The sequence below is a fragment of the Hyaena hyaena genome, unplaced genomic scaffold (assembly GCF_003009895.1).
Source record: "Hyaena hyaena isolate Hyena2069 unplaced genomic scaffold, ASM300989v1 scaffold_4, whole genome shotgun sequence".
Lineage (NCBI taxonomy): Eukaryota > Metazoa > Chordata > Mammalia > Carnivora > Hyaenidae > Hyaena > Hyaena hyaena.
In genome coordinates, this window is record NW_024080636.1 from 3459624 (window position 1) to 3485562 (window position 25939).

The following is a 25939-nucleotide window of genomic DNA, read 5'->3' on the forward strand; positions in this document are numbered from 1 at the left end:
GGGGTGCAGAGGGCCAATCTCGAGGGACGGGGTCCTTCACCTGTGGGATCTCCAGGCAGATGGTGTCAGAACTGAGTTAAATTGTAGGACACCCAGCACCAGCCAGAGACGCGCAGAACCGCTTGGCGTGTGAAAACTCCCCACATCTGGGGTCCAAAGTGTCGCGTGACAGCGAAGGAGAAGCAGGGCCTCCTTCCCTCGCCAGACACTTCTTAACCTTCCGAAGAAGTGCCTTTATTTATTTACAGGGCTTATAAAGGAAAAAAGCTCTAGAAAAAGGAAATTTCAAAATAGGCCCGGGTGCGGGGAGCATTTGGGAAGGTCAGGCTGTGGTCTTCTGTGTTCCCGGGTGGTCACTTCCAGGTGGTGAGGACGGTTCTCCCCAAGTCTCTTGATCGGCCCCCTCTGGGCCCCAGCGACTGGCCCTGGCGACTTCTCAGCTCGCGGTCAGCCCCATCGCCCTGCGCCAGTTCCTCATCATAGCTACAAATAGAGGGACATCTTCAGGATTCGGCAGCAGCCTCAATGCCAACCATGGCCACCGGCCACTGAGCGGCAGCGGGGCGAATCCCGCATCAGCCCGGGAAGCAGTCCGGCCTCCACCCTGCGGGCCCGACCCCGCGCCCCTCCCTGTGCGCCCCCGGCCCGCGTGTCCCGATCCTGGGAGCCCTCAGCCCACGCACCTCCACCCTGTGCGCCCCCACCCCGAACCCCCGCAGCCTATGCACCTCGACCCTGCGCTCTGCCCCGCGCACCTCCACCCTGTGTGCCCCCAGCCTGCCAGCCCACCGATCACTGCCCGAGGCCACAGAGCGCAGTCGTGCAGCCTTGTTAAACAGTTTTCGTGAACAGCTGATATCTTACAAAAGGCTCCCAGATGGAAGTGGGCAAAGACCCCAAAGAAAACATGAATGAGACACCAGCGTGGTAAGGGAGAAAGCTGATGTCTGGAAATCTCTTTTACACACAGCATCTGAGGGCAGGTTATGACTGACCCCCTCTGAGATCAGAACAGGGTGTGAATGACCCCTCCACCCCCCACGGGGAGGAGGGGGCAGACGGGGAGAGGCTCAGGAGAAGAAAGGTTAGACCCAGCTTCCACATGCGCCAGGCTTGCGTAGGAACAGAGCCTGGGCTTTCACCTTGGAAAGAACTTAGCTGGAACCTTGGACGCTCCTGCCTGGTTAGGACATCTGTCTGGGCAGTCCCTGGCCTCTCTCGTCACACTGAGCCCCTCTTACGGGGTCCGCAAGGGTGGAGAAATGCCACCGCCCTGCTGGCCGGCCCTGGCAGGTGCAGGCTCCAGGGAATGAGGTCTCCTATCCCCACGGTGACTTCACATCAGCCTCCTGACTCAGGACACTGGGCATTATGAGCCCCACTCTCTGTTTACTATGAAACCTCATTCGAGGGTCATTTGGTGGCCACGCCCTGACCAAGGACCCTCTGTGGTAAGCAGACGTTCACAGCAAACGCAACAGGTACTGAGATGCTGAGTTACGCGGCGTTAGCTGAATTTTGCTGACTTCGGGAAAAGGGTCTATTTCTGTTACATGTTTATTCCCAGAATCAGAATCTGCACTCGGAGTGTGGTGTGGGCTAGAAGCTTCTGAAGCTGCATTATCCTCTGCAGTGCACTTCTGGTGGCAAACTGGGGGCTGAGGAGGAAGGGCGAGGGGGAGGAAGGGCAGTTTGCTGACTGTCATCCACGCAGCAGACACCACGGGTGTCCATCTGTCAGGATGGAGATCGGGGCAACAATCGGCAAACTTGACTCGGGAAACCCGAGTCCGCCTCATCCTGGGACAAACGCCTCCTGCACCTTCCTGGGCTAAAACCCAGCTCTCCCTGAAGACGCTGCTTCCCCGCAGCCCCTCCCGTGGGGGTGCTTTCCCTCCCACCCATCACGCCCCTGGGTCTGGGGCGAGCCCCCCTCTCCCAAAGCCTCCTTCCCGGGTCAGGTGGGCCCACCACCCTCCTTGCGTGTCAACCCGGAACCCTCCAGAGCACTGCCCCTGACTGCTTAAGGGTCAGGCTTCTGGCTCACGATCACTGGCGACTGCAATGACCAAAGAGAGGTGACCGCAGTTCCCTGACCCTGCACCCCTCCCCCTCCCGACGACCTTGTCCTCCACAGCAGCTCGGACCATTCCCATGGCACCTGACCTTTTCACGTTCAGCAACCGCAATCCCTGCAAAACCCGGACTTGCAGACTCTCACTCTGACCTCCGCCTCCCCTCTCCCAGCTCGTTTCCCTGGAGCCCCAACCCCAGCGACCAGGACCTCCGACCACCTCCCACGCCGCCCACTGTCCTCTCTCGCCATCCTCCTCGCCTGACAAGCCCCCAGCAAGGCTCACTTCCAACCCCTGCACACCCCGCACTTTGCCCCGGCAGCTGACCGTGGCTGGAGAAAACAGTCAACGGCGCTGAGCGGTTGCACTTGAAGCTCACCTCCACCGCCCGGAGGCTCCACGCACCTCTCCTTGGAGCTGGCCTTCCACCCTCCCCTGTAGCTCACGCACATCATCAACACCACGCACGGCACAGGCTCTGCGGTCCGAGCCCCCACGCCAACTACGCCACCAGCCGTGGGCATGGGACCTTGGGTCGTGTGAAGTTCACCACACGTTTCTATCCTCTGTTCTCTTGAAATGTTAAACACACACTTTTACTTTCACAGAAACACAACGTGATCCCCACCCGCACTCCCCTTCCAGGACGGGACGCGATGTCCCCCTTGTCTCCAGTTCCCTTCCACCCCTCGAGGCCCGTGGCAGCAGCGTCCATGCGGACGGGCCGGGGTGCGGCCCTCCACATTTCCCTGCTCGCGCCTCACGGAAGCAGCTGCACACATCGAGGTACGTCCACACCAAGGCCGCTGCCTGTTTTACAAGGATTCTGCGACGCGCCCTTTGCTCCCTCGGCGTCCCAGGCCCCACAGCACAGCTCCTGGGCCACGTTTCCATGGCCACCCACCACCCGCGGTCTGAACGAACGGTGATTCACGTGTCCACTGCCCTCCGGACGGCCTCTCCCGCTGCTCCCACTTTTTGTCACCGCCAATGGGCCACTTTCCTCCCTAACCCTTAGTTTCCGCGGGCCTCAGGGGAGCTAACGACACTCCTGTCCGCAGAAGGCTGTCGGGGCACAAAGCTGGTAACACACGACGAAAGTGCTCAGCAGTTTCCGGCTCGTGGTCAGCCCCCAACTGCCCGCTGCTGTTTTACCATTTCTTGTCTTCCCAACTCTGTACGATAGCCCCGCTCAAAAGGTGTACAAACTGAGGCTAAAGAGTTCCAGAGAGTTCCTCAATGTCATACAGCTCCAGGGCGTGAGCCGGGCCCTGTGCCCTGCGGCGGCCTGGGAGAAGGTAAGCCACAGAGCTCTCCTGTTCCCACCTGCCCCAGCGGCTTTGTTAATAATTATCAAGCAAAAGGCCTAGACAAAGTCCTAGTTTAATACCTGTTTTTCTGCTACAACATGATCTATCCCGTAACATCATTAGTAAATGAAACACTCGGCCCCAACAAGGCAAGTCCACACACAACCAGAAAACCCAAGCGGGGCCTTGGCGCCCTTCCATCTGACACACACAAGGACCGATGCCCGGTCTGCACACAGACTTACAGAATTTCGTAATTGCCGAGAACTTCCTTCGGGGGGGACTTGTTCCATTTGCAGTCGGGAATCTCACCGTTAGGGACCGCGATATTGAGGGTGTCATTGATCAGGTTATACTTAAGGATTCGGTCATTGGCGGTGCTGGAAGTGAGGGACGGGGACGCGTTCACCTACGAGAGGACAGGAATCACACTCGTCACTCGGATCACCGGCTCCTCCGGCATGAGAACACGCGCTGCAAAGGAAAATGCTGGCCACCACGCGTTTTAGGTAAAATTGTCATTTCATACCATTAATACCTACTATCATGGGGCACCTTGTATAGGACGTGTTTTGGGATCTACCTTCATCAGCGATTAGATGAAATATCAAAGTCAAACGTGGGTTGGGATTACGACCTACAAGTCACGCAGCCCGCGAATAAAACCGTTACGTGAACATAGATCATAAACCTGACTTGTGTTGACCTGTGTAGACCCTCCCCAGGTAGATGCTCTGTCCCAGGTACAGGAAGTCCCTCAGACCTTTCCTAGAATCAGCGAACCCGATGACCCCAACCAAGTAGCATGGTGGGGTTGAAATAAAAGTAATGCCCCCCCCCCCAACTTTTAAGCAATCTCTACACCCAACATGGGTCTCGAACTCACGACCCTGAGATCAAGAGTTGCATGCTCCACGACTGGGCCATCCAGGCATCCCCAGTGGGCCCCTTTTTGGGGAAGAGAGTAATACCTCACCAATGAAGCGAACTTCTGACAAATGAGGAAGCTATCTGATAAACGGAAGGTTAGTCCCACAAGGCATCTGGGGGGCTCAGCAGTGTCAAAAGTCCACAGGTGAAAACGCATCTACTGTGCAGACAGTCCCACAGAGCCCTAGTCACCACCCGTCTACTCTGCTTTAGGCACGGCCGTAATGACCTTGGCCCACTGCTTCCCCAGACCATGGCAGCGTGGAGGCAAAACCCTCCAAGTCATTCGGGTCAGCCCTGGTGCTGCCAGGAGGGCACCTAACGTCTACGCCAAAAGGGGCTGCGTGAACCTCAGGCGCCCTTTAAATTACTACTGTAGCATGTCATGATGCCCCAACGATCATAAACAGACTCCGATGAAGACCTGTTATTATGTTAGAAGGAGTGTTCGTCATATTCACAATTAAGGCCCTAGCTCATCAAGGAAAGCTTGACTTCCATTCAAATGACTCGGTTTAAAATGGAAATAGGGGCTCTGTAGCACAACGGCCAGCGCACTGAACTCCTAACGTAGAAAAACAGAGCACGTTAATATTTTATACACGTGCCCGTCGATCGCTCTGTGTACCCGTGTATATCTCTGTGCCCGCGTGATTCGGGCAGCGTGAGAAGTACCCCGGGAAAGAAGTAACCAGGGAATGCGGTTTGGAAGTTTGCTCTCGGACAACCTGGCTCTTCCAGCACCTTCCTGCAGGGGCAGCTCCCACTGAATTCCCCCACAAGGGGCCACTCATGACCCCTCCCTCCGTTTTCCTGGCTCAAAATAGGACTGAGCTAAAGGGCCTGTGCCGTCCCCTTCCAAGGGAGAGCGGTGACGAGACCCGGTGCTCAGAGGCACACAGGGAGACGAATCACCGGAACAGATGGCCTTCGTTTTCATGGTCCAACTCTGTGTCCCCTGAGGCGCAGGCTTCTCTATCGGCTGCAGAGCAAAGCAGGGAACCCCAGCAAGGTGGGCTCCACATCTGAGCCTTGGACAGGTGCCAGCACCCAGCGCCGCTGAGGCCGGCGTCACCCAGGCCTGTCACGGGGAAATGGGTGTGTGCACCTTGCCCTTTCTAGAACAGCCACTGCTACATCGCCTCTATGCCTTGAAACAGGCAGATGAATCCAGTCCAAAACTTGGCCTTCATGGGAAGAGAACACTCCTTACCTCTGGACAAGTGTGCAACCGCTTCCTGCCGGCTTCCCGGTTGGGGAGCTCCTTTCCCGAATGGGAACAATGTCCCCACGAGGACAGGCCAGGGCCTCCGGGGCACTGGGGCTCCGCAGTACGGAGCCCTTCAGGAAGGGGGAAGCCGGCTCCCGCTCTCGGGCTGGGCTCCGAGGGGGCAGATCCAGGAGCTTACTTTCTGCCATTGGCAAACCTGTCCAACCTGCACATCTGTCCCAGTCACGGTCACGTTACAGGGCCCTGTGTCCCCCAGTCCCGCCGCTGGGCCTAAGAGATGCAAGGCCGGGTGCCTGACGAGCCTGGCGGGGGGGGGGGGGGGGGGGGGGAGGGAGGCGACAGGCCACACACGCCCCTGCAACGGTTACCTCAATCAGCCAGGGCTTCAGCTTGTCGTCGATGATGATGTCGTAGCCGTAGCACTCGAAGCAGTGCTTGTCGTTGTTCATCACCGGCTGCAAGACAGGACCAGAGGCCTGTGCGGACAGCCTCAGGGGGGCCCGGCTGCCACCACTGCCCCGGACACGCGGTGGGCCAAGTGGCAGGACCTCCTCGGGCCTGACGACGTGCGGGGACTCACCGCCAAGGTCCGCACTCCCACCGCGACCCCCAGCGCCGTCCCCCAGCCTTCCCCAGCTCCTCCCACAGGGCCCAGACTCAGAAACGTCCCTCAGCCTCTGAGGGCACTTCACGAGCGATCACCAGGGTCTCCGGGTCCCGCTCATCAGAGGCTTGATCAAAGCAACATCTCTGTCAGCAGGGACTGTCCTCAGAGCGGACAGAAGCCCAGCCCCAGAGTCCTGGCCTGTGCAACCTCGTCACAGACACTGGCCACCAGGCTGCTAGGCCCTTCCTGGGCCCTTAGGGATGTGGGGTGCCAGGTTATGAACCTCTGTTCTCTGTGACAAGCTGATCTGTTCACTAAAAATTTGGAAATTTTCTTTTTTAATTTTTTTTTAAATATTTATATATTTTTGAGATAGAGAGCACGAGCAGGGGAGGGGCAGAGAGAGCGGGAGACACAGAATCTGAAGCAGGCTCCAGGCTCTGAGCTGCCAGCATAGATCCTGACATGGGGCTCGAACTCTCGAGCTGAGAGATCATGAGCTGAGCGGAAGTGGGATGCTTAACCAACTGAGCCCCCCAGGTGCCCCTCTTTTGAATTTTCAATTCCACTTTATAAACTCTTCTCCAAGTGCATAGAAAACCCTGCCAGCTGCTCGCTTACAATGCAGGTCCCCAGGCCCTGCCGAGGCTGCCTGGATGAAAACCCATGGGAGGGGCCAGCAAGCAGCCACGTCACACACACCCTGGGGACCCTGGTGCACCCACAGTGAGTGAAGCCCCCCACAGAGCAGTGAGGCCTTTTTGTACATTAGTGGGTACGTGGACTCTACTTCACACACTGGATCTAGAACCGGAAACTCCCGAGGGGGAGACAGGCCAGTCCAGCCTCAGCCACTGCAGGAAAACCAGGCCGGGGGGGTGGGGGGGAGGGGCTGTTTTTCCAGGGGAGTCAGGACCTACATCTCCCCAGAGAGCCTGGGGTCCCACCCCGGCCACTGCCCACACCCGTCCCAGCAGCCTGTGCAGGACAGGAAGTTGCTAACTCCCCCACCCCCCACCCCACGGCCTCCCGAGTTCGCAGAGAAGGCCTCCGAGGCTGCGGGGCTGGGCATACGCTCTCCACGGTACCGGCCGCCTGCTGTCCGGGCCAGGCCAAGTGCCCTCAGGTGCCACACCCAGTGGGCCTGTGTGCTGGGAGCCCGCTGGGCAGGCCTGGGCCCCACCGCCTGTCCCCGCGCCTCCCCGCCAGGGCTGGGCCTCCGGTTTGCTTCTGAGTGACGGGGTGATGGGCATCGGGGGGGCCCGCGCGCGAAGCTCTGAGGACGGACGGCGGCCCACGCGCTGGGGCCTTCTCTTTATTCCTTTCCCTTCCCTCAGAAATGGCTGCACCCCTGCTCTGCAACAGCCAAGCAACACAAACAGGAACCGCAAACCAGTCAACCAGGAGCCGACTTGAGGCAACAGAGGTGGGTTTCGAGCACCGGGTGTCCGTGACCCCACAGAGCGCGAGGCCTAAACTTGAGGAGGCTGCCGCGAGTCCACCTCCGGCCAGCGGCTCCCGCCAAGACGTGCCTCCTGCATCCAATGGCACGGACGGGCTGCTGGTGACGCCAGCAGGACGCGGCCGGGCCGGCGGCTGCCACGGAAGGCCCAGCACCCGGTGCGCCCCGGGCGGCACCCGGCCGGAAGCCGGCCTCTGGCAGACACGTTGCCATGCGGGAGGTGGGCCCGTAAAGACGAGAGGCATCTGTCGCCAAAGAACAAGCACCCACCTCGGTGGCTCGCAGGCCCGCCCCATGGCCCACAGGCCCGCCCCCCTCCCGCACTCACCGCCACGGCCTTCAGCGACTGCACGATGATCCAGTGGATCTCGTCGAACAGCTTGCCGGTCACCTCCTTGCCCCGGGTGCTCTCCAAGTACAGCCGCAGGTTGCTCACCGTCCACTTGCCCCCGTGGATGTGGTTGTAGTCCTCCTGGCGACGGGAAAGGGCACGGCCCAGGCAATGCACCCGAGGAGCTCGGCACCTGCCCTCTCCCCTAGGGCGGTGCTGGGTGCTCCTGCCTCTCGAGGACCCGGACCTCCTGTACGGCCTTGTTTTAAAATACCCACGTCTGGGTACCGGGGGGTGGGGAGGGCGGCTCAGTCGTTTGAGTGTCCGACTCTTGGTTACGGCTCAGGTCATGATCTCACATTTCGTGAGTTTGAGCCCCGTATCAGGCTCTGTGCTGACAGTGCAGAATCTGCTTGGGATTCTTTCTCTCTCTCTCTCTCTCCCCCCCCCCCCCCACTTGTGTTCTCTATCAAAATAAACTTAAAAAAAAAAAAAACCCCACCTCTGTAGTTCACTCACAACTAGCAATTCATAGCCTGCAGTGTGTGTTGAGGGTGCCGCCCAGAACCCCCTCCTCACTGTTCTGGTGGAGACCTTCTCTGGGAGCCGCCCTTGGCTAATGAGGGCAGAGCAGTTCAAGGTCATGCCTGGCCCGGCGGCCTGTAGCCCGGGACGGGCTGATGCCAGGGAATGCGGGTCTGTGCTGCAGTGGCACCCGGGCTTGACCCTCCCTCTGCCCTGTCTGCACCCCCTTCCCTCTCCACGCTGCCCCAGCAAACCCCTGTGCACTCATTTCTGCTCCGAGTCCGCTTCCAGAGAAGCCAGCCCGCGAGGGGCCGGTCGGTGCCAGGCACGTGGTCCAAGAGCACCACCCGCGCCGCTCCTCACAACGTCCCAACCTCAGGCAAGAGGGCTCGGGCTCAGGAAGCTTGCCCGGGCCACCTGGGCTTCTGCGCAGGCGGTGAGGAGCTGGGACCCGAGCCTGGCCTTCCTAACCCATCCCCGCCCCCAAGTTCGCTCTATTTCTCTTTCCCAAAACATTACATCTCTACCCACTGCTCTCTTTTGGAGGCTACCTGCCCACCCACACCCTTCTTTTTCAGTGACAGATTCTCTTCACTAGCAAGAAAAGTTTACTAAAGAGAGAAGATTCTAGACATAGACAGTACATGCGGGAAAACGCCGTCTCACATAAGCACAGACTTAAAAAGCAAGGAAAGGTCTCCTGCTGTTTGGACTTTATCAGATTTACTCCAAGACCCTTCAGCAAATCAATCTGCGAACACTGCGCATGCTGGGATGCACCCCTGATTTTCCATCCCCTTCTCGGCCCCACTGGATTGGCCCCGCCTCCTGATGCCCCCCTCCTGCCCCCCGCCCCTGCGGCCCCCCTTATCATCAGTCTTTTGTGCTCTGCTTCCCCTGCAGGTCTCTGAGATTCCTGAGGGCAGGGAGACCCCGTCGGCATCTCTGTCTGGGGGGTCGGGCTGTGCTTTGCACCCAGGGACACTGGGTAGATGCAGTCACAGACTGCCTGACATTTCAGCGTCCAGGGTCACATCCATCCTTCATGCAGTTCCAAATTAGAGCCACATGAGGCTGCTAGCAAGGTAGTTTTCTCAGAGGAAGGCCTTTCTCACATTAAAGAGCGAAGCATTTACAAACAGAACCGAGAGGGACAGCACAGAGGCTTCTGGAACACTGCAGAGATGCCAAGCTAAGGTCCTGCCTTCTGCTCTCTCCTTCCACAGATTAAAAAAAAAAAAAAAAAAAGATTTCCGTTTCTTATTGATGCAGCGGTGACTCAGCTGACTGGTGTCCCGAGAAGGCCCATCAAACGGAGCCCTCCCAATTTCCGAGAGGCCAACACAGTCTGCACTGTCCTCAGAGCCACCACGTGGACTCGAGGCCTGTCACTGGCATTTCCCACCCACGCCCAGGTCTCACGAACCGTGCTACTTGGGCTACAAAGGCCTGATGTCATTGCTCAGCTTTCCCCAAGCGGCTGCTAAGTTTGGGGCTGCGTCCCCTGAAAGCTCATTTTCCCAATTTATTTATTTTTTTTAAGATTTTACTTTTTAAGTGATCTCTACACCCAACATGGGGCTCGAACTTACAACCCAGAGATCAAGAGTTGCACGCTCCACTGACTGAGCCAGCCAGGCATCTCCATTTTCCCAATTCTTCTGAATAAAGCTCTGGCCAAGCCATCCTTTCTCCTCTGACCTTGACCATCCAGCAGTGATGCTCACAAATTTGCTATCGGGGAAACCTGAGGGACAGTGAGGCAGGGCCGGCCTCACACAGACCATCAAGGCCCTCAGTAAAGGGTGGCTATTGTCATTTCATGACCAGCAAGGTAATACCAGGGCTCCTGTTTGCAGACGAGGCCCAGGGAGGCCGGTGACTTGCCCAAGCCACACAGAGGGAGACAGTGGACAAGGGACTGAGCCCATGCTGCTCCGACTGCACCCTTCAGGAGGTTACTCAGAGAAGTAACCTGGGTTACTTTGATTTTGGGACATCTGGCTGGCTCACTCGGAAGAACATGCGACTTTTTTTTTTTAATGTTTATTTATTTTTGTGAGAGAGAGAGACAGAGTGTGAGTGGGGGAGGCGCAGAGAGAGAGGGAGACACAGGATCTGAAACAGGCTCCAGGCTCTGAGCCGTCAGCACAGAGCCCAATGTGGGGCTTGAGCCCACAAACTGTGAGATCATGACCTGAGCTGAAGTTGGACGCTTAACCGCCTAAGCCACCCGGGCTCCCCAAGAGCACACAACTATTAATTTTGGGGTCATGTGAGCCCCACACTGGGCGTTAGAGATTACTAAAAACATAAACTTTAAAAAAAAAAAAAAAAAAAAAGAAGGTTGTTTTCCACCAACGCTTACCCTCTTTCCACTCAAATGATACAAAAAGGACCAGGATACTGAAAGCCTCCAATCAGGCAAGATCCAAACACAAGAGCCTTTCCTAAAGAAATGAGACCTTCGGAACATTTTTGTGAGGACCGGCCAAAAGCCCCACAGCCCACACAGAACCGACAAGGTCCCGTGTCCCGGCCTCGCTGGCCTCACCCGGTCCCTCTCACTCCACCACCTTCACCCCGGGGTCTCCAGCCACCCTCGCCTTCTCTCAGCCCCTGCAACGCCCCTTCCTGCCACGGGGCCCCGGCACACGCCACACCCTCTGCTAGAACGTTCTTTCCCCACCTCCGCCCGGGTAGCCCCCGCTCATACTTCAGGTCTCTGCTCGAACATTTCTGCACGAAGCCTTCCCCGGCCACCTGGACCAGGGAGTCCTCCAGTCCGTGCTCTTCCCGATCTGCGTCCCCAGCTCAGAGCACGCAGCTCGGGCTGTGATGCCACACAATCTACGGGCCCAGGCTCCGTGAGCAGGGACCACCGACCCAGCCCCGCACTCGGCGCGACACCAACCCAGACAGGTGCTCGGTGAGAGATCTGCTGAACGACGGGCACGCGTGAGCCCTCCCGCCGCTCCCACGAGGGAGGAACAGGATCTCCTTTCACAAACGGAGAAACCGAGGCTCCGAGGGTCCCAGTTAGCATGCCCAAGGCCACGGGACCAGAAAGGCTGACGCGCCAGATACTTAAAGCTCCCACTGCTCACGAGTGTCAGGGCGTCTGGGATCCGGTGCCCCGACCCGCCCCGCCCACGCCCACGGAGAGAAAGAGAGAAGAGCCCGCAAAAGCGCGCGTCTCCGCGAGCGCCAGTGAAAGGACGCACTCACCCCGTGCTTCTGGATGGCGACGTTGGTGAGATGAACAAACATGTTGTCCAGCTCGCTGGTGCTGGGCGTGTACTTCACCGTGCAGAAGCGGCAGAACCCAAGTTTGTACCTGCGTGGGATTCAGACCCCGTCAGCGCTCCGAGGAGGCGCAGAGACAAGACGCGACACCGCTCTCTCACAAGAACCACCTCGTCGGGAGCCCGGGGGGGCGGTTGGGCGTCCAACCTCAGCTCAGGCCAAGATCTCACGGTTCGTGGGTTCGAGCCCCGTGTCAGGCTCTGTGCGGACAGCTTGGAGCCTGGAACCTGCTTCAGATTCTGGGTCTCCCTCTCTCTCTGCCCCTCCCCCGCTCACCCTCTGTCTCTCTTTTTCTCTCAAAAATAAACATTAAAAATTTTTTAAACAGGGCCGCCTGGGTGGCCTAGTCGGTTAAGCGTCCGACTTTCACTTAGGTCATGATCTCGCGGTTCGTGGGTTTGAACCCCGCGTCGGGGTCTGTGCTGACTGCCAGCTCGGAGCCTGGAGCCTATTTCAGAGTCTGTATCTGCCTCTCTCTCTGACCCTCCCCTGCTCATGCTGTCTCTCTCTCTCCTAGAAATAAATAAAAAAATTAAAAAAAAAATTTTTTTTAAACAGTTAAAAAAGAGCTGCATTTTGACTTAGGCCTTTAAAGGAGCTGCTTTTTCATGTTTCATGGCTCTTTTCTGAGAGCGCTCCTACTAAGATACAATCCTATGCCGCAGGACTCCCCCACCTAAAGTGCAGGATGCCGTGGTCCCTGGTGCGCCCGGATTTGCGGGACCATCGCCACCATCGAGAAACCCTGTGACGGCCAGCAGCCACTCCCCAAGCCACTAATGTACGTTGTCCCTGAAGGGCTGCGTCTCGTGAGGACAGAAGCCCAGCGACTCTCACATGTAACAGCGCAGCGGGCGATACGTCGACACCAGCACGTATAAGCGCAGGTCAAACTTCCTGCCGCCGATCAGCAGCGGGTTGTTAATGTACAGGGAGATCACGTAGGCCTCCTTACTGGGCTGGGCCACAAACCTGAGGGCGGCAGACACGGTCAAAATTAGAAGGCAGGGCCCAAAGGTTGGTGTGTCGGGGAGAAGATGGGGGGGGAGGTGGCATCCATGAAGGAGCCCCCAGGCCCGAGCCCCTGCCCCAGAGGACAGTGCTGTGGACCCCGGGGAACCCGCCAGGGAGAAGGGGACCCTCCGCTCCCGGGAACTGCAAGCCACCAGGCCACCAGGAGAGACCCACACCCAGCATCTCTGTGCAGTTCGGGACCCGCAGACGCACGGCGAGCCCCAGACAAAACCGCCTGGCCCGATGTGGGCTTGCACTATCCCTGCCACCGGTCACAGATACACCTACGTTCACCTGTCTCACCCCCGTCCTGCCCCCGTGAGGGTGGTGCTACTGGCCTCAGTTTACCCAGATAAAGTGTGTAAGAGTCTACAAACAAAAGGTACTCCGACGGTGGGTGTAGACGGGGATCCAGACCCACACACTTTGGGCCCTGATCCTAAGCAGGTGCACTCATGAAGACAGTGGGCACAGACGGGGATCCAGACCTACACATCCTGGCCCTGATCCCACGTGGGCGAACTCATGATGACAGTGGGTGTGGATGGGGATCCAGACCTGTGCAACCCGGGCCCTGATCCTAAGCAAGTGAACTCACAAAGACGGTGGGTGTGGACAGGGATCCAGACCCGTGCACCCCAGCCCTGATCCTAAGCGGGTGAATTCATGATGACGGTGAGTGTGGATGGGGATCCAGACCCGCGCACCTTGGGCCCTGATCCTAAGCAGGTGCACTCACGATGACAGTGGGTGTGGACAGGGATCCAGACCCGCGCACCCCAGCCCTGATCCTAAGCAGGTGCACTCACAATGACAGTGGATATGGACGGGGATCAAGACCCATGCACCCCAGCCCTGATACTAAGTGGGTGCACTCACGAAGATGTTTTGCTGTCCCGGGACCACTTTTTGATCTGCGAGAGCTTGTTGATCAGAAAGATGCCCTTGCCCTGGGCTTTGCCACAAGGCTTCATGATCCAGGTGCTGGAGGGGCTTTTCCTGAACTCCTCCACGAACAGGTTGTAGTCCGCAGGCAGCATGTAGGTGACCGGAACGAAGTCTGAAAGGAGAAAAAGGCGGGACAATGGCAGGCGAGCTGGCCCAACATCGGCCACGGGCAGAAAAACACCGCCACCACCTTTTTGGAGGCTGCTTCATGCCCCCTTGCCCCCCACCCCAAGCCAGTGTCTAAAGATCAAGGCCCTGTGCCATTTAGTTCCTGTACAATAACCTTACTGCCTGTGTACTAAGCACTTTAGGAACCTGTAATGCCCACAGCAACCTGTTAACATTCCCATTTATCAGATGAGGACACTGAGGCCCTGAGAGATGGGTTATATAATTGTTCACAGGTATGTAAAGGGATTCTGAAACTATCCACCAGCCCAGCTGTTACCACCAGATAGAAAAGGGACACACCGTTCTCCACGGGAACGGCCAGATGCAGTAATGACCGTGCATTACAAAATGCAGCTTGCAGCTCAGGCCGTGTCTTCCCATCTGCACACTGAGGACACCCCCTCCCCCTCAAGTACCACATTCTCAAAGGACCCCTGAAAACTCAGATCTCAACGTGAGCCCCAGCCTGCCCATCCCAGAGACGCGTGGAATGAGACAGGCGCCTGCCACAGCCGGCACGAACCCATTCACCCACCAGAGCCAAGAGTCACCATCCCGGTACCTCGTGTTACTAAGGGACTCGAGGATTCATTTAACACACGCGCGCGGCGAAAAAGGCACAAACCCAGATAGAGGTATTTCCCGTTTTCATCTTTTTCTGCCAGAGGACTCCCTTCTTTCTCCAGCTCCTTCCTGTATCTTTTAATATTCTTCACCATCAGATCCTTCCGGGTCAGTTCATAGTGGTTCGGGAAATGGTTGACGATCTGATCGTCGGAGAGCCGATAGCCCGTTTCCACGCTAAACACATTTCGGATGGTTTGCACACTCATCCTAAAAGAGGAGCAGAAGGGACATGCTGGGCGGAAGCTCAGCTCGGTCCACGTGGTGGCAGTTATTAAAGCTCGCGACCAGAAGGCTCTCCTGTTCTCCCACTCACGGCACCCGGGCCCAGAGCTGCCCAGGCCACAGCAGCACAGGGCGGGGGGCGGGGGGTGTCCAGTGGCCAGCCATGACCTGAACCTGAACTGAGGCAGGAGCTGTTCTGAGTCTGTCTTACAGTGGACAGTTTCACTCCCCGGCACAGAGATCCTCAATAAATGCTTACCGAGTAATGAATGATACCAGTGACTGCTGGTAACAAACTAGTGAAAGACAGCCTCCTCCAGACTCTGAAATTAGGAAAATCATTTACACAATATTTGCACCCAAAGGCAAGAAGCACACGGACCGCTTTAAGCCAAAATCACAGGCCTGGGGCGCCCGGGCCGTGGCTCAGTCGGGGCAGCACTGGACTCTTGGTTTCAGCTCGGGTCATGATTTCACGGTTCATGGGTTTGAGCCCTGCATCAGGCTCCGCGCTGACAGTGCAGAGTCTGTTCAGGATTCTCTGTCCCTCTCTCTCTGTTCCTACCCCAGTTGCATTGTCTCTATCTGAAAATAAATACACTTAAAAAAAAAAAATCACAGGGTTATTTAAGGGCTCTGGGTCCATGCTTCCTATTATTGCAGAGACCTATGATGGGCCAGCAACCTACTAAATAAGGACGGTTGAAAAATTGTGGGGCGCCTGGTGGCTCAGTCGGTTAAGCGTCCGACTTCAGCTCAGGTCATGATCTCACGGTTCGGGGGTTCGAGCCCCGCGTTGGGCTCTGTGCTGACAGCTCAGAGCCTGGAGCCTGTTTCAGATTCTGTGTCTCCCTCTCTCTCTGATCCTCCACTGCTCACGCTGTCTCCCTCTCTCTCTCTCTCAGAAATAAATTTTAAAAAACAGTTAAAAAAAAAAAAGAAAAAGAAAAAGAAATTGATTGCCTCTAATCCTCTAAGAAACCCAGCCTCTCTGACACACCCCTCCACACTTCTAGCCCCTCAGATGGGCAGGGAGGGAGCAAGAAGGAAGGACCACACTCACAAGGGAGCCACATGCAAGGCAGGCTGGCATAGCTTCTCACTCTAGTCCCCCACCCCACCCCGGATGCCAACCTACGGAGGGCCCCGAGCACCCAAAGGGTCTCTTTTGATTCTGTGATCATTAGAATAACGGGGGAGTTTCTAAACTTTTCATTATGGAAGAGCTCAACCACACGCAAACGCAGAGAGGAAAGCATAAGAGAACCCATCGCTCACTTTAGGGGCTGCGACCAGGCACCTAATCTCGCCTTGATTGTACCCACCTGTGCCCCACGGCACTGGCTTATTTGGAAGCAATTCCCACACATGATATTCCATCTAAGATACTCCTGCAAGACTGTCTAACAGTTACGGACTCCTTATTATACGATATCCTACTTCATACTGTTGTCACAACTGAAAACAAGCAGCAGTGATTTCTGAGTATTGCCAAATATTAATCAGTGTTCACATTTCCCAAGCTGTCTGGTAAGTATTTTTAGAGCGTGTGCAGATAAGGGCCAGGCCTTCTGATGAGCTGTTCTCTCTCCCACGGCTCTTTTAACCTACGGCCTCCCTTCTTTCTTTTTTCCTCTGCCATCTGCTTGTGGGAGATCCCAGGCCACTTGTGTCTTCTAGGTCCTCACACGCTTAGCACAGCTCTCCTGGTTCCCATGCCACCTCTGAGTCAGGGGGCTGACAGCAAACCCGTCAGACCCGGGAGGCTGCAGGTCCACATCAGCCATGTTGGCCACGTCGGCCACAACTGGGCCGGCCACGGTGAAGTGCTCGCCGGCCCCGAGGTTAGCGGCTCCCACACTGGGCGGGCCTAGACCCTTCCATCATTAGGGGAGGCAAGATGGTATATTCTCTGCTTGCATTTCTTCTTCGTGTGTTTGCAGGAATACTTTTACAAAGAGAAATGTCCCTTCAATGACAATCTGGATGCCCCACAACATAGTTCATACGGGAAAGACTAACTAAAAGCTTGATTCTTGCCCTTTATTATTGGTTTTCAAAATAATGAGCTGGTTCTTTACTCTCTCAGGGGTGTGACGAGGTTCCTATTACTGCAAAGCAAGGTGCCTGGTGTTAGCAACTGGATAAGATCTCGTGGTTTTGTGGATCAAAAAAATTTGTTTAATTTTTTAATCTATTTATTGAGAGAGAGAGAGAGAGTATGCGTAAGCAGGGAAGAGACAGAGGAAGGAGGAACAAGAAAGAAAATCCCAAGGAGGCTCCGAGCTGTCAGTGCAGAGCCCAGCATGGGGCTCGAACCCACAAACCACAAGATCATGACCTGATCATGACCTGAGCCAAAGTCAGATGCTCCAGGGTGCCGCAGTGGATCAAGATTTTGGGCACAGCTCAGGCAAGCTGCTTCTGCCCTGTGAGGCACTGACTGAGGTCACCGGGGTATTCAGCCAGCGCACGATCCCATCTGGAGGGTCCAAGAAGGTGCCTTCGTGCGTCTGGCACCTTGGTGGGCACACTAGACGGCCAGGGGTAGCTGTAACGATCACACGCAGTGCAGTTCCTCCGGTGAGAGAGGCCCAGGGAGCCAGGCTTCTCTCACGGCAGCTCGGGGCTCCCACAGAGCGTTCCCGCAAAGGAAGTGCCAGCTGCTAGATTCTTAAGGCCACGCCTCCCTGTGGCTCTGCTTTGGCCAAAAACGAGGCAGAAGTGATGGCGTGCCGCTCCTGAGACTCGCGCTGAGAGGCCTTGAGAGCTTCTCCCTCCCTCCTGGACCCCGGCCACCCCAGGAGAACAAGCCCAAGCCAGCTGGCTGGAGGGACGGGAGAGATCTGTGGTGAGAAGCCGCTGCTGTCCTGGCCAAGGGCATCCAAGACCAGACAAGCCCCAGTGGGACCCCCAGGGGACAGCAGGGGATGCCCAGGCAGGATCAGCTAAGTGCTGCTGGACCAAAAGAACCACCCAGCCAAACCCACAAATACGCACGCTGCAACGACGGTTGTTTCGAGCCCTAAATTCCGTGGGGTTTGTTACACACCATCACTTTGGCAGCAGGTAATTAACACACCCCTCTAGCACAGCCCTGACCTTCGTGTTTTCTGAGCTCCTGCTTCCTGCCCTACACACAAAGCTGTGATCAGAACACAGATAGTTTCAGAATGTGTTTTTCTTCAGGCTTATTGTTATGCAATTTTCCAGATTGCTTTAGAATCTTCCTAGTTATTTTAAGGGCTCCACCATAACCCGCTTGGTTAATGTGGTTACCTTTTCCTAACCATGTGACACTTAGTTGTTTCCAGTACTAAACCCAGGGCACAGAGCCCCGGGATCCAGAGCGGTAAGTACGAAACACTCTTATCCGGCCCTTCTTTCATGATGCAGGGCTCTGGCTATGTTATTTCGTTCTACCTTCTTCGAGAATATAAACCTGAATCACACACAGGGGCTGCGTTTCTCCATCAGCACTCTCCCTGTCTGTACCTCACACTCCCCCGGGGAAATGAGGTTGTGGTTTAAAGCACAGGTTTCTTCAACTAGAGGTGCACGGAAAGGGCCACCCCCCCAGTCAATGCTGGAGATGGAAGCTGGCTGCCGGTCCGCACCACCCCAGGGCCAGGGCCAGGCTCAGGGATGCTGGGAGAAGCCAGACGAGATCCCCGCTGTCACGGGGTTCCCAGTAACGCGGAAAAGAGGGGACAGGCAGGGGAATCCCAAATCCCGGCACGCGGCGGTGCTGCACTGGGGCGTGGGGGAGAAGGAAGTGGCTGGAAAGAGGCCAAGTAACAGAGCTCGAGGCAGCAGCAGGGAGTGGGTCTCGGGTGGGGGGGTCGTGCCGAGGGGTTCAGAGACCCAGCAGCTCCCCTCCCTCGAAGGTTCGCCCAGTGCTCCGCGCCCAGGAGCTGCGTACAGACCATGGATCTGTGTTCGTGCGTACAGCCCTGCCACAGGGTGGGGGCTGGCCTGCGGCGGGGGGCACACCAGGCCCGGACAAGGGAGGACACAGGACCTCGGCCCATGAAGAGAGGAAGGCAGGGCAGGGCCTGGAGGCTGGGGCAGCTCCCAGGTTTCCGGCTGGGTGGAGCACCGCCAGGGAGTCCACGCCAGACGCGGCTTTCCCGTTCCTCGTCTCCCTCGCTTTTCAGTTGTCGAGCAGTCCACCTAGTGCCCTCTGCCCTGTGACAGCAAGCAAAGGAGCCCCCCGCCCCCACGGGCCCCTCCCCCAGCACTGGGCAGTGGGGCACTGATGGAGAACACCACCAGGGGGGGCTCTGGCTTCTCACCCAGCCCCCCAAGGGATTAGCAATGTGTGCTCCCAAGGAGCCTTGGGATGGGGGAGGCTTGGGGGGGGCCCCTCCAAGAACACAGCCCACGCCTGGGCTCCCTCCATTCACGGGCCTGGTAAGCAGGCTTCAGGGGCGCCTGCGTGGCTCAGTTATTTCCGCTCAGGTCATGATCTCACGGTCTGTGAGATGGAGCCCCACGGTCGGGCTCTGCGCTGACAGCGTGCAGCCGGCTTGGGATTCTCTCGCTCCCTCTGTGTCTCTCCCCCATGCACATGTGTGCACACTTGCTCTCTCAAAAATAAATAACGATAAACATTATAAAAAAGTAAGTAGGCTTTGGAAAAACAACCAAATCCAGCTTTTTATACTTACCAGTAAAAGTTCCAATCCTCGTTTTCTGTCACTTGGATCCATCCTCTCTTTTCAAAGTTATTTATCAGCACCGACTTCTCGATATCAGTGACCCATTTCACTTTTCCTGCCATAATCCTGGAAGAAGTCAGCTCGTTAGAGCTTTGAAATGGCAATGGCAACAAACTTCCCCTTTGCACATCCCGAGCTCAACCTGCCAGGCAGTGGTGCTCAGCCAGGGGCCACTTGGGCCCCCGGGGACATCTGGCTGTGTCTTTTTTTTTTTTTTAGGTTTATTTACTGATTTTGAAGGGGGGCAGGGGAAGGGCAGAGAGAGAGGGCAGGGGAGGAACAGAGAGAGAGAATCTCAAGCAGGCTCCCCACTGTCAGCACAGAGCCTGGTGCAGGGCTCAAACCCATGAACCACGAGATCGTGAGCTGAGCTGAGGTCACGAGTTGGACGCCTAACCGGGTGAGCCCCTCAAGCACCTAGGCCATGTCTTTCGTTGTCACAACTGGGGGCGGGGGTGCTTCTGGCATCCAGTGAGCGGAAGCGAGGATGTTGCCCAACACCCTAGAGTGGACAGGACACCTCCCCCAGGAAGTCACCCAGGCCAAAACATCAACTGTGCCAAGACTAATAGAACCTGGCCAAAGGGGGAGAAAGGCAAGAATGAGATAATCGCCACCCAGTGAACATCACCATCGCGACGGAGCCACGAGGCAGGGACAGCACTGGGGCTGTGAGAGCCACGGCAGAAGACCACCTGTCAGGGTGGCTGGGGAAGAACGCCCTGAGCAGGGGGGCCCGGAGCTGACTTGTGAAGGGTGGGAGACAGCGCCTACCTCCCTGCCTCCTCCCCTACCTGCTCCAATTCACTCTCTGTGAGCGCAGGTGACCTTCAAGTGTTTACACATCACTCCCATTTGCTAGTCTCCGTGGCTCCCCAGGGCAGACCCCTGGCCCTCACCTGCCCCTCCTTCACCTGCTGCGTTCTCACCACACCAGACTGCTCTGCCCACACTCTGCCCCAGGGCCTTGGCACGTGCTGGGTGTCTGCTTGCGGCACTCCCCCGCCCTCTCAGCCTGGCTACGCTGCCGCCCACTCACCTGCCAGTGTAAGTCAATGTCACCTCCTCCACAAGGCCTCCCTGACTCCAGCCCCGGTGCACAGCCCCCCAGCACTCCTACAGGCCTGTCCCTGCTGGGGGCCGGGGGGGAGCTTTCTTCCTCGCTTTGTGCCCGGGGCCTAGCACTGTGCCTGGCACGGGGCGGGTGCTCCATTCAGACCGGCCGACTGCGGCCCCAGGCCTGTCGGTACCACTGTGAGACCTGGAAGAAGTTACAGGATGGGCACCGGGCTTGCTTTGGGACAGGGAATGAGAAGGCACCCCCGCGGCGCTCTCATAGGAAATCAGCCCGCTGCCTCCTCAGCTGGCCGGCAACGGCGGTGTCACAGAGGGGGGACCATGACAGAGTACGGGCTCTGGGGCTTGAGTCTGAGGTCCAGTTCTGACACTCACTAGCTGTGTGACTCTGGGCAAGTTACTTCACCTCTCTGAACCTCTGTTTCCTTAGGCGTAAAATAAGGGTAACAACGGCAACTACCCATCTCACGAGGTTACAGTGAAGCTTAACTGAGTGAATGTGTTAAAGCGCTGAGAACAGTGTACTCCAGAAACTTCTGGTAGTATGACTGTCATCACTCCCTCAGGGATGCAGAGGCTGACGCTCACAGGCTAAGAACCTGTATAAGAATTGGACTGAATCGGATGCCCGGGTGGCTCAGTGGGTTAAGCGTCCAACTCTTGATTTCGGCTCAGATCATGATTTCACAGTTAGTGAGACAGAGCTTGGGATTCTCTCTCCCTCCCTCGCTCTGCCCCTCCCCTGCTCATGCTTTCTCTCTCTCTCAAAAATAATAAACACTGAAAGAAAATGCTTCCCGGGCCGATCTCCCAAACCCAGGAAGGCAGACAGGACAGATATTCCCATCCTCACCTTACTGAGCAGGACGCGGAGCCTTCGAGGGGAGGTTTCCTGGGTGCGCCCCCGCCCCTGCCCCCGGCTCCCCCTTTCCACCGTGTGGACAGTGGGCGCTAAGGAAACAGAGTCTCGGGCGGCACCCACCATAGGTGCTTCTGGAGCCGACGAGCGTCCAATTTCTCCTCTGCAGGGACTCCTGCTGCGGGTCTTGCCTGGAACAAAAGGAAGACGCAGACAACAAGTACACAGCGTGCACAGCGCGGGACGGGGAGATGCGAACACCGCACGCCCGCGGCGACCACGGTACCCGGGGCCGCCTCTCCGGCTGGACGTGGGCACACAAGCTGCTTCGGGGTCTTCCTGCGCTAAGTCTTTCTCAAGTTTGTCACTCTGGCTCTGGCTGGCCTTTTAGAGCAGCCGTGACCCTCCTCCTCTGTGTCGCACACCCCTGCTTTGGCCCAACACCACCACCTCCCCGCTGCTCCGGATCCAGCTCCCCGATCACACCGGGCGAGGCTCAAAGGCCGCCTCCCCCAGGAAGCACTCCTGTCACCCCCCCCCAAACCTCCTGCACACCTCTCCTGCCCCCTCTGCCGGCACACGCAACTTCCTAGCTTACGTTTGAGTTCTTTGCGTGCGTTCCTTCTAGAAGTGTGTGAGGGAAGGGTTCTCTCAGTCACCTGTTTCCTCCTCATCCCACCGATTCCTTCTAGATTCGGGTGCATTTGCAACAAAGATCACGGTCCCTCTGGCCACCCCATTATCTCCGGGACCTAGCCCACCGGCACCGGAGAGGCAAACAATACCTACTCCTCGAGCAAGTGGGGGAATGGACGCATCCTCGAAGGTCGGTCCTTTGGTCCTTTGAGTCGGACTCTTTGCTTTCAAGAGTCACTTCCCTGTAAATGTTATGGGTTGAACTGTAATCCCCAAAAAAGATACGTGGAGGGGCAGCTGGCGGGCTCAGTCAGTAAGGCATGTGACTCTTATCTCGAGGTTATGAGTTCAAGCCCCACACTGGGTGTAGAGATTAGTTAAAAAAAAAAAAAAAAAAAGAGGGGCGCCTAGGTGGCTTAGTCGGTTAAGCGTCCGACTTTCGCTTAGGTCATGATCTCGCGGTTCGCGGGTTCGAGCCCCGTGTCGGGCTCTGTGCTGACTGCCAGCTCGGAGCCTGGAGCCTGTTTCAGTCTGTGACTCCCTCTCTCTCTGACCCTCCCCTGCTCGCGCTGTCTCTCTCTCTCTCTCCTAGAAATAAATAAAAATATTAAAAAAAAAAAAGAAAAAGAAGAAGAAGAAGGAGGGGTGTCTGAGGGGCTATCAGTCAGTCAACAGTCTGACTCTTGGTTTCAGCTCAGGTTGTGATCTCACAGTCTGTGAGTTCATGCCCCATACCGGGCTCTGTGCAGACTGTGGAGCCTGCCTGCTTGGGATTCTCTCTCTCCCTCTCTCTCTGCCCCTCCCCTACTCACTCTCTCTGTCTCTCTCTCAAAAATAAATAAATTTTTAAAAATTAAAAAAAAGGGAGATCTGGATGCAGGCAGAGAACCCCATGTGAAGGCAGAGAACCCCATGTGACGACGCAGGGATGTACAGGCACGTGGGAAAGATGGTCACATGAACATGGAGGCAGAGATCAGAGTGACGCTGCCACAAGCCACAAGTCTGAGTTCACCAGAGGCTGGAAGAGGCTAGGAATCCGCCCCAGATTCTTCAGAGAGACCGCAGCGCCACCAATGCCTTGATTTCAGACTTCCAGCCACCCGGAGCCACCCACTTCGTGGCGCTTTGGTACCATGGCCCTAAGAAACTCATGTAGGATACAGCCCACAGACACTGGAGGATAAAGAAACCTCCGCCCATAAAGAGCTTTAAATATACATGTGGGAGGGGCGCCTGGGGGGCCCAGTCGGTTAAGCGTCCAATCAGGTCATGATCTCATGGTTCGTGGGTTCGAGCCCCACGTCGGGCTCTGTGCTGACAGCTCAGAGCCTGGAGCCTGCTTCGGATTCTGTGTCTCCCTCTCTCTTTGACCCTCCCCTGCTCATGCTCACTGTCTCTCTCAGAAATAAATAAAACATTAAAAAATACATATATACATGTGGGAAACAGAGCACAGCACAGTGATGGGCAAACGGACAAGCTGGTTATCGATGGTTAAAAAAGAAGAAAAAAAACGAACTCAGGCCACCTCTCCTTTAAAAACACACAGGACTTCACTTCGGAAATGCACCAAACCCGCACAGAAACCAGCACCGGGAACCCAGGCCGCCTCGGGAAGGGCCAAAGGACCCGATGGCAGTTCCCTCAGCACCCGAAGCCTGGAGACGGTTCGCTTCCGGAGCTCGCGTGCCCATGGGTGCTCGCGGGGGTTCTTGGGGCCTCCGCATTCCCCCCCCAAAATGGGAATGGAAGCCACAGGACCTTCACGGTATGGCGGGGGTCGCAGCCAGGTGGGGCAAGTGCGGGCCTGGCGCGCCGCAGGCACTCCGGTTCACTGGGTTGGAAACAGGTGTCTCCGCTCTCCCTGAGGCAGCTCTGCACACTCCCCACTTCAGCCCTACCTGCAGCACTGGTGATCAGCCCTACCCTCAGGGGGGTCAGTAACTACATTTTTAGATTATCACCAAAAACCACGGCTACTGCTCCCAAGGCACCAGGACCCCCGGGCACAGGCCTGAACGCTCTGCGCATACTCGTCTCTACTACGGGTACCATTTTGGCTCCCAGGCTGCCGGAGACAGGTCCTCTCTCCATTTACAGAGGGGCAGAGTGGGGCTCCGAGGGCAACAGGCAGAGCACGAACTGCAGCCTGTGGACGCCCATACTGCCTCCCTCCCCCACCGTGTCGCCTGTCAGTTTACCCACAGGGCAGGGTGTGGGCTGATGCGCCGCTGTCCCCCAGCACCCAGCCGGGGCCAGGCACAGTGCAGGGGGCTCAGAAATGGTCTGCAGAGCAGACGAAGGGACCAGATGGCCAATCCCCACCCCCACCTGGCCCAGCACAGAAGCCAGGGCCGCCTCCTCCCCAACCCTAAGAAACACTAAGCCCTTTTCCTTAGAAAAATCAATAAAGAAATACCTGATGTCGATTGTTTCCCGGTTACTTCCTCCTAAAACAGGAAAAAAAAAAGTTAGGTTAACAGCAACCTGTAATGAACTTGACAGATCACCTCTCCAATGGTTCCCAGGACCGGTTGGTAAGCCATGCCGTCCACTGCTTTCAAAACCCAACGTCATAAAACCTGACCCAGGAAAACAGTCAGTGGTGTGATCTTTATGCTGACCGCGCTCGAGGCCGGGGTGGACTGTCACTTCCTAAGGCACGTCAGCCGGGGAAAGGTTCGGAAACCAGGCAGTCGGCTATTTTCAGAACGCGAAGTGGGACCTAGTCCTGGGGCTGGTGTGCGGGACCTTCCTGAGCCTGAGGACAGGTTGGCATAGGAGGCCCTGGGGGTCTGTGCTTGGACAGCCTAGCTTCTTTCTCACCCACCCCCTCGGCACCGACAGCCACTCTGTGCTGGGTCCGCGACGGGAGACATAAAGCTGCCTGGGACGAGGGGCTCATGGGTGGGACTGACCCAGGGAGGCAAGAGACGCGGCAGAGCGCCCCAGCACCCCAGCAAAGCTCATCTGTGGTCCCGAGGGGCAGTGACTAGTAATTCATCCAGCAGCAAACCATGCCAGCTCTCCTCCAGAAGATTCCCTGTCTGTCTCTGCCTCTCCCCAGTCTCCCCTTAGTCCTGGACGACCTCGGCAAGCTCCCACTGGCTTCCTTAGTGCCATCCGCACCCACCCCCCCAAAGCACCCATTCTCCGCCCAGCAGCAGACTGGCCCTTTCACACGCACCAGGCAAATCATATCACCCTGCTCCTAAGCCTCCAGAAGCTTCTGCTGCACCCAGAATAAAGCTACCAGTCTGACAATGACCTACAAGGTGGACCCCATGCAATCTAGGCTCCCCATCACCTCTCAGACCTCGTCTCCAGCACCCTCCCCACACACCAGCCTTCTTGGGCTCCTGGCCGCCTTTCAGCTCCTCACGCCCACCACGATGCATCCTGTCTTGAGGCTTTGCTCTTCCCCTGCATCTGGACCCTTCTCGAAGGTCAACTCTTCAGAGTGGCTTTCCCAATTCCTCAACCACTCACCACACTGCCACTTTACTTCCCCGTGGACTCAGGCTGCACACAATTGTTCAGTCCAGGGCCACGGCACCGGCACCACCCGGAGCTTGTTAGAAATACACATCCCTGGACTTCCCCCACCCCTACGCTGACGCACACGCTCAGGCTCTTTGGGGGCGGGGCCCAGGAATCTGTATCTTAACAAGCTCTCAGGTGAGATTCCTACCCTTGCCCAAGTTTGAAAAGAACTGATCAGGGGCGCCTGGGTGGCTTAGTCGGTTAAGTGTCCGACTTTCGCTTAGGTCATGATCTCGCGGTTCGTGGGTTCGAGCCCCGCGTCGGGCTCTGTGCTGACGGCCAGCTCAGAGCCTGGAGCCTGTTTCAGTCTGTGACTCCCTCTCTCTCTGACCCTCCCCTGC

At 57.0% G+C, this 25939-nt stretch overlaps 1 protein-coding gene across 6 annotated transcripts in view; it reads right to left on the reverse strand.

Annotated features, from left to right (window-relative positions):
- Positions 1-147: 147 nt before the first annotated feature.
- The window catches only part of TTLL1 (tubulin tyrosine ligase like 1), a 28934-nt gene continuing 3142 nt past the window's right edge, over positions 148-25939 (reverse strand). For 2 of the 6 annotated variants that reach the window (XM_039237038.1, XM_039237029.1), the window contains exons 2-12: positions 24475-24505; positions 21540-21607; positions 19430-19546; positions 14536-14744; positions 13671-13851; positions 12615-12749; positions 11700-11808; positions 7944-8087; positions 5915-6001; positions 3631-3794; positions 148-483 (exon numbers count right to left, since the gene is read on the reverse strand). In XM_039237038.1, the coding sequence (XP_039092969.1) occupies positions 354-483; positions 3631-3794; positions 5915-6001; positions 7944-8087; positions 11700-11808; positions 12615-12749; positions 13671-13851; positions 14536-14744; positions 19430-19542 (1272 nt within the window). In that variant the 5' untranslated portion in view covers positions 19543-19546; positions 21540-21607; positions 24475-24505 and the 3' untranslated portion in view covers positions 148-353. Of the gene's footprint in view, positions 484-3630; positions 3795-5914; positions 6002-7943; positions 8088-11699; positions 11809-12614; positions 12750-13670; positions 13852-14535; positions 14745-19429; positions 19547-21410; positions 21503-21539; positions 21608-22201; positions 22295-24474; positions 24506-25939 lie in introns of those variants that run through there. The other 4 variants (XM_039237013.1, XM_039237022.1, XM_039237048.1 and 1 more) reach the window with 4 other exon arrangements.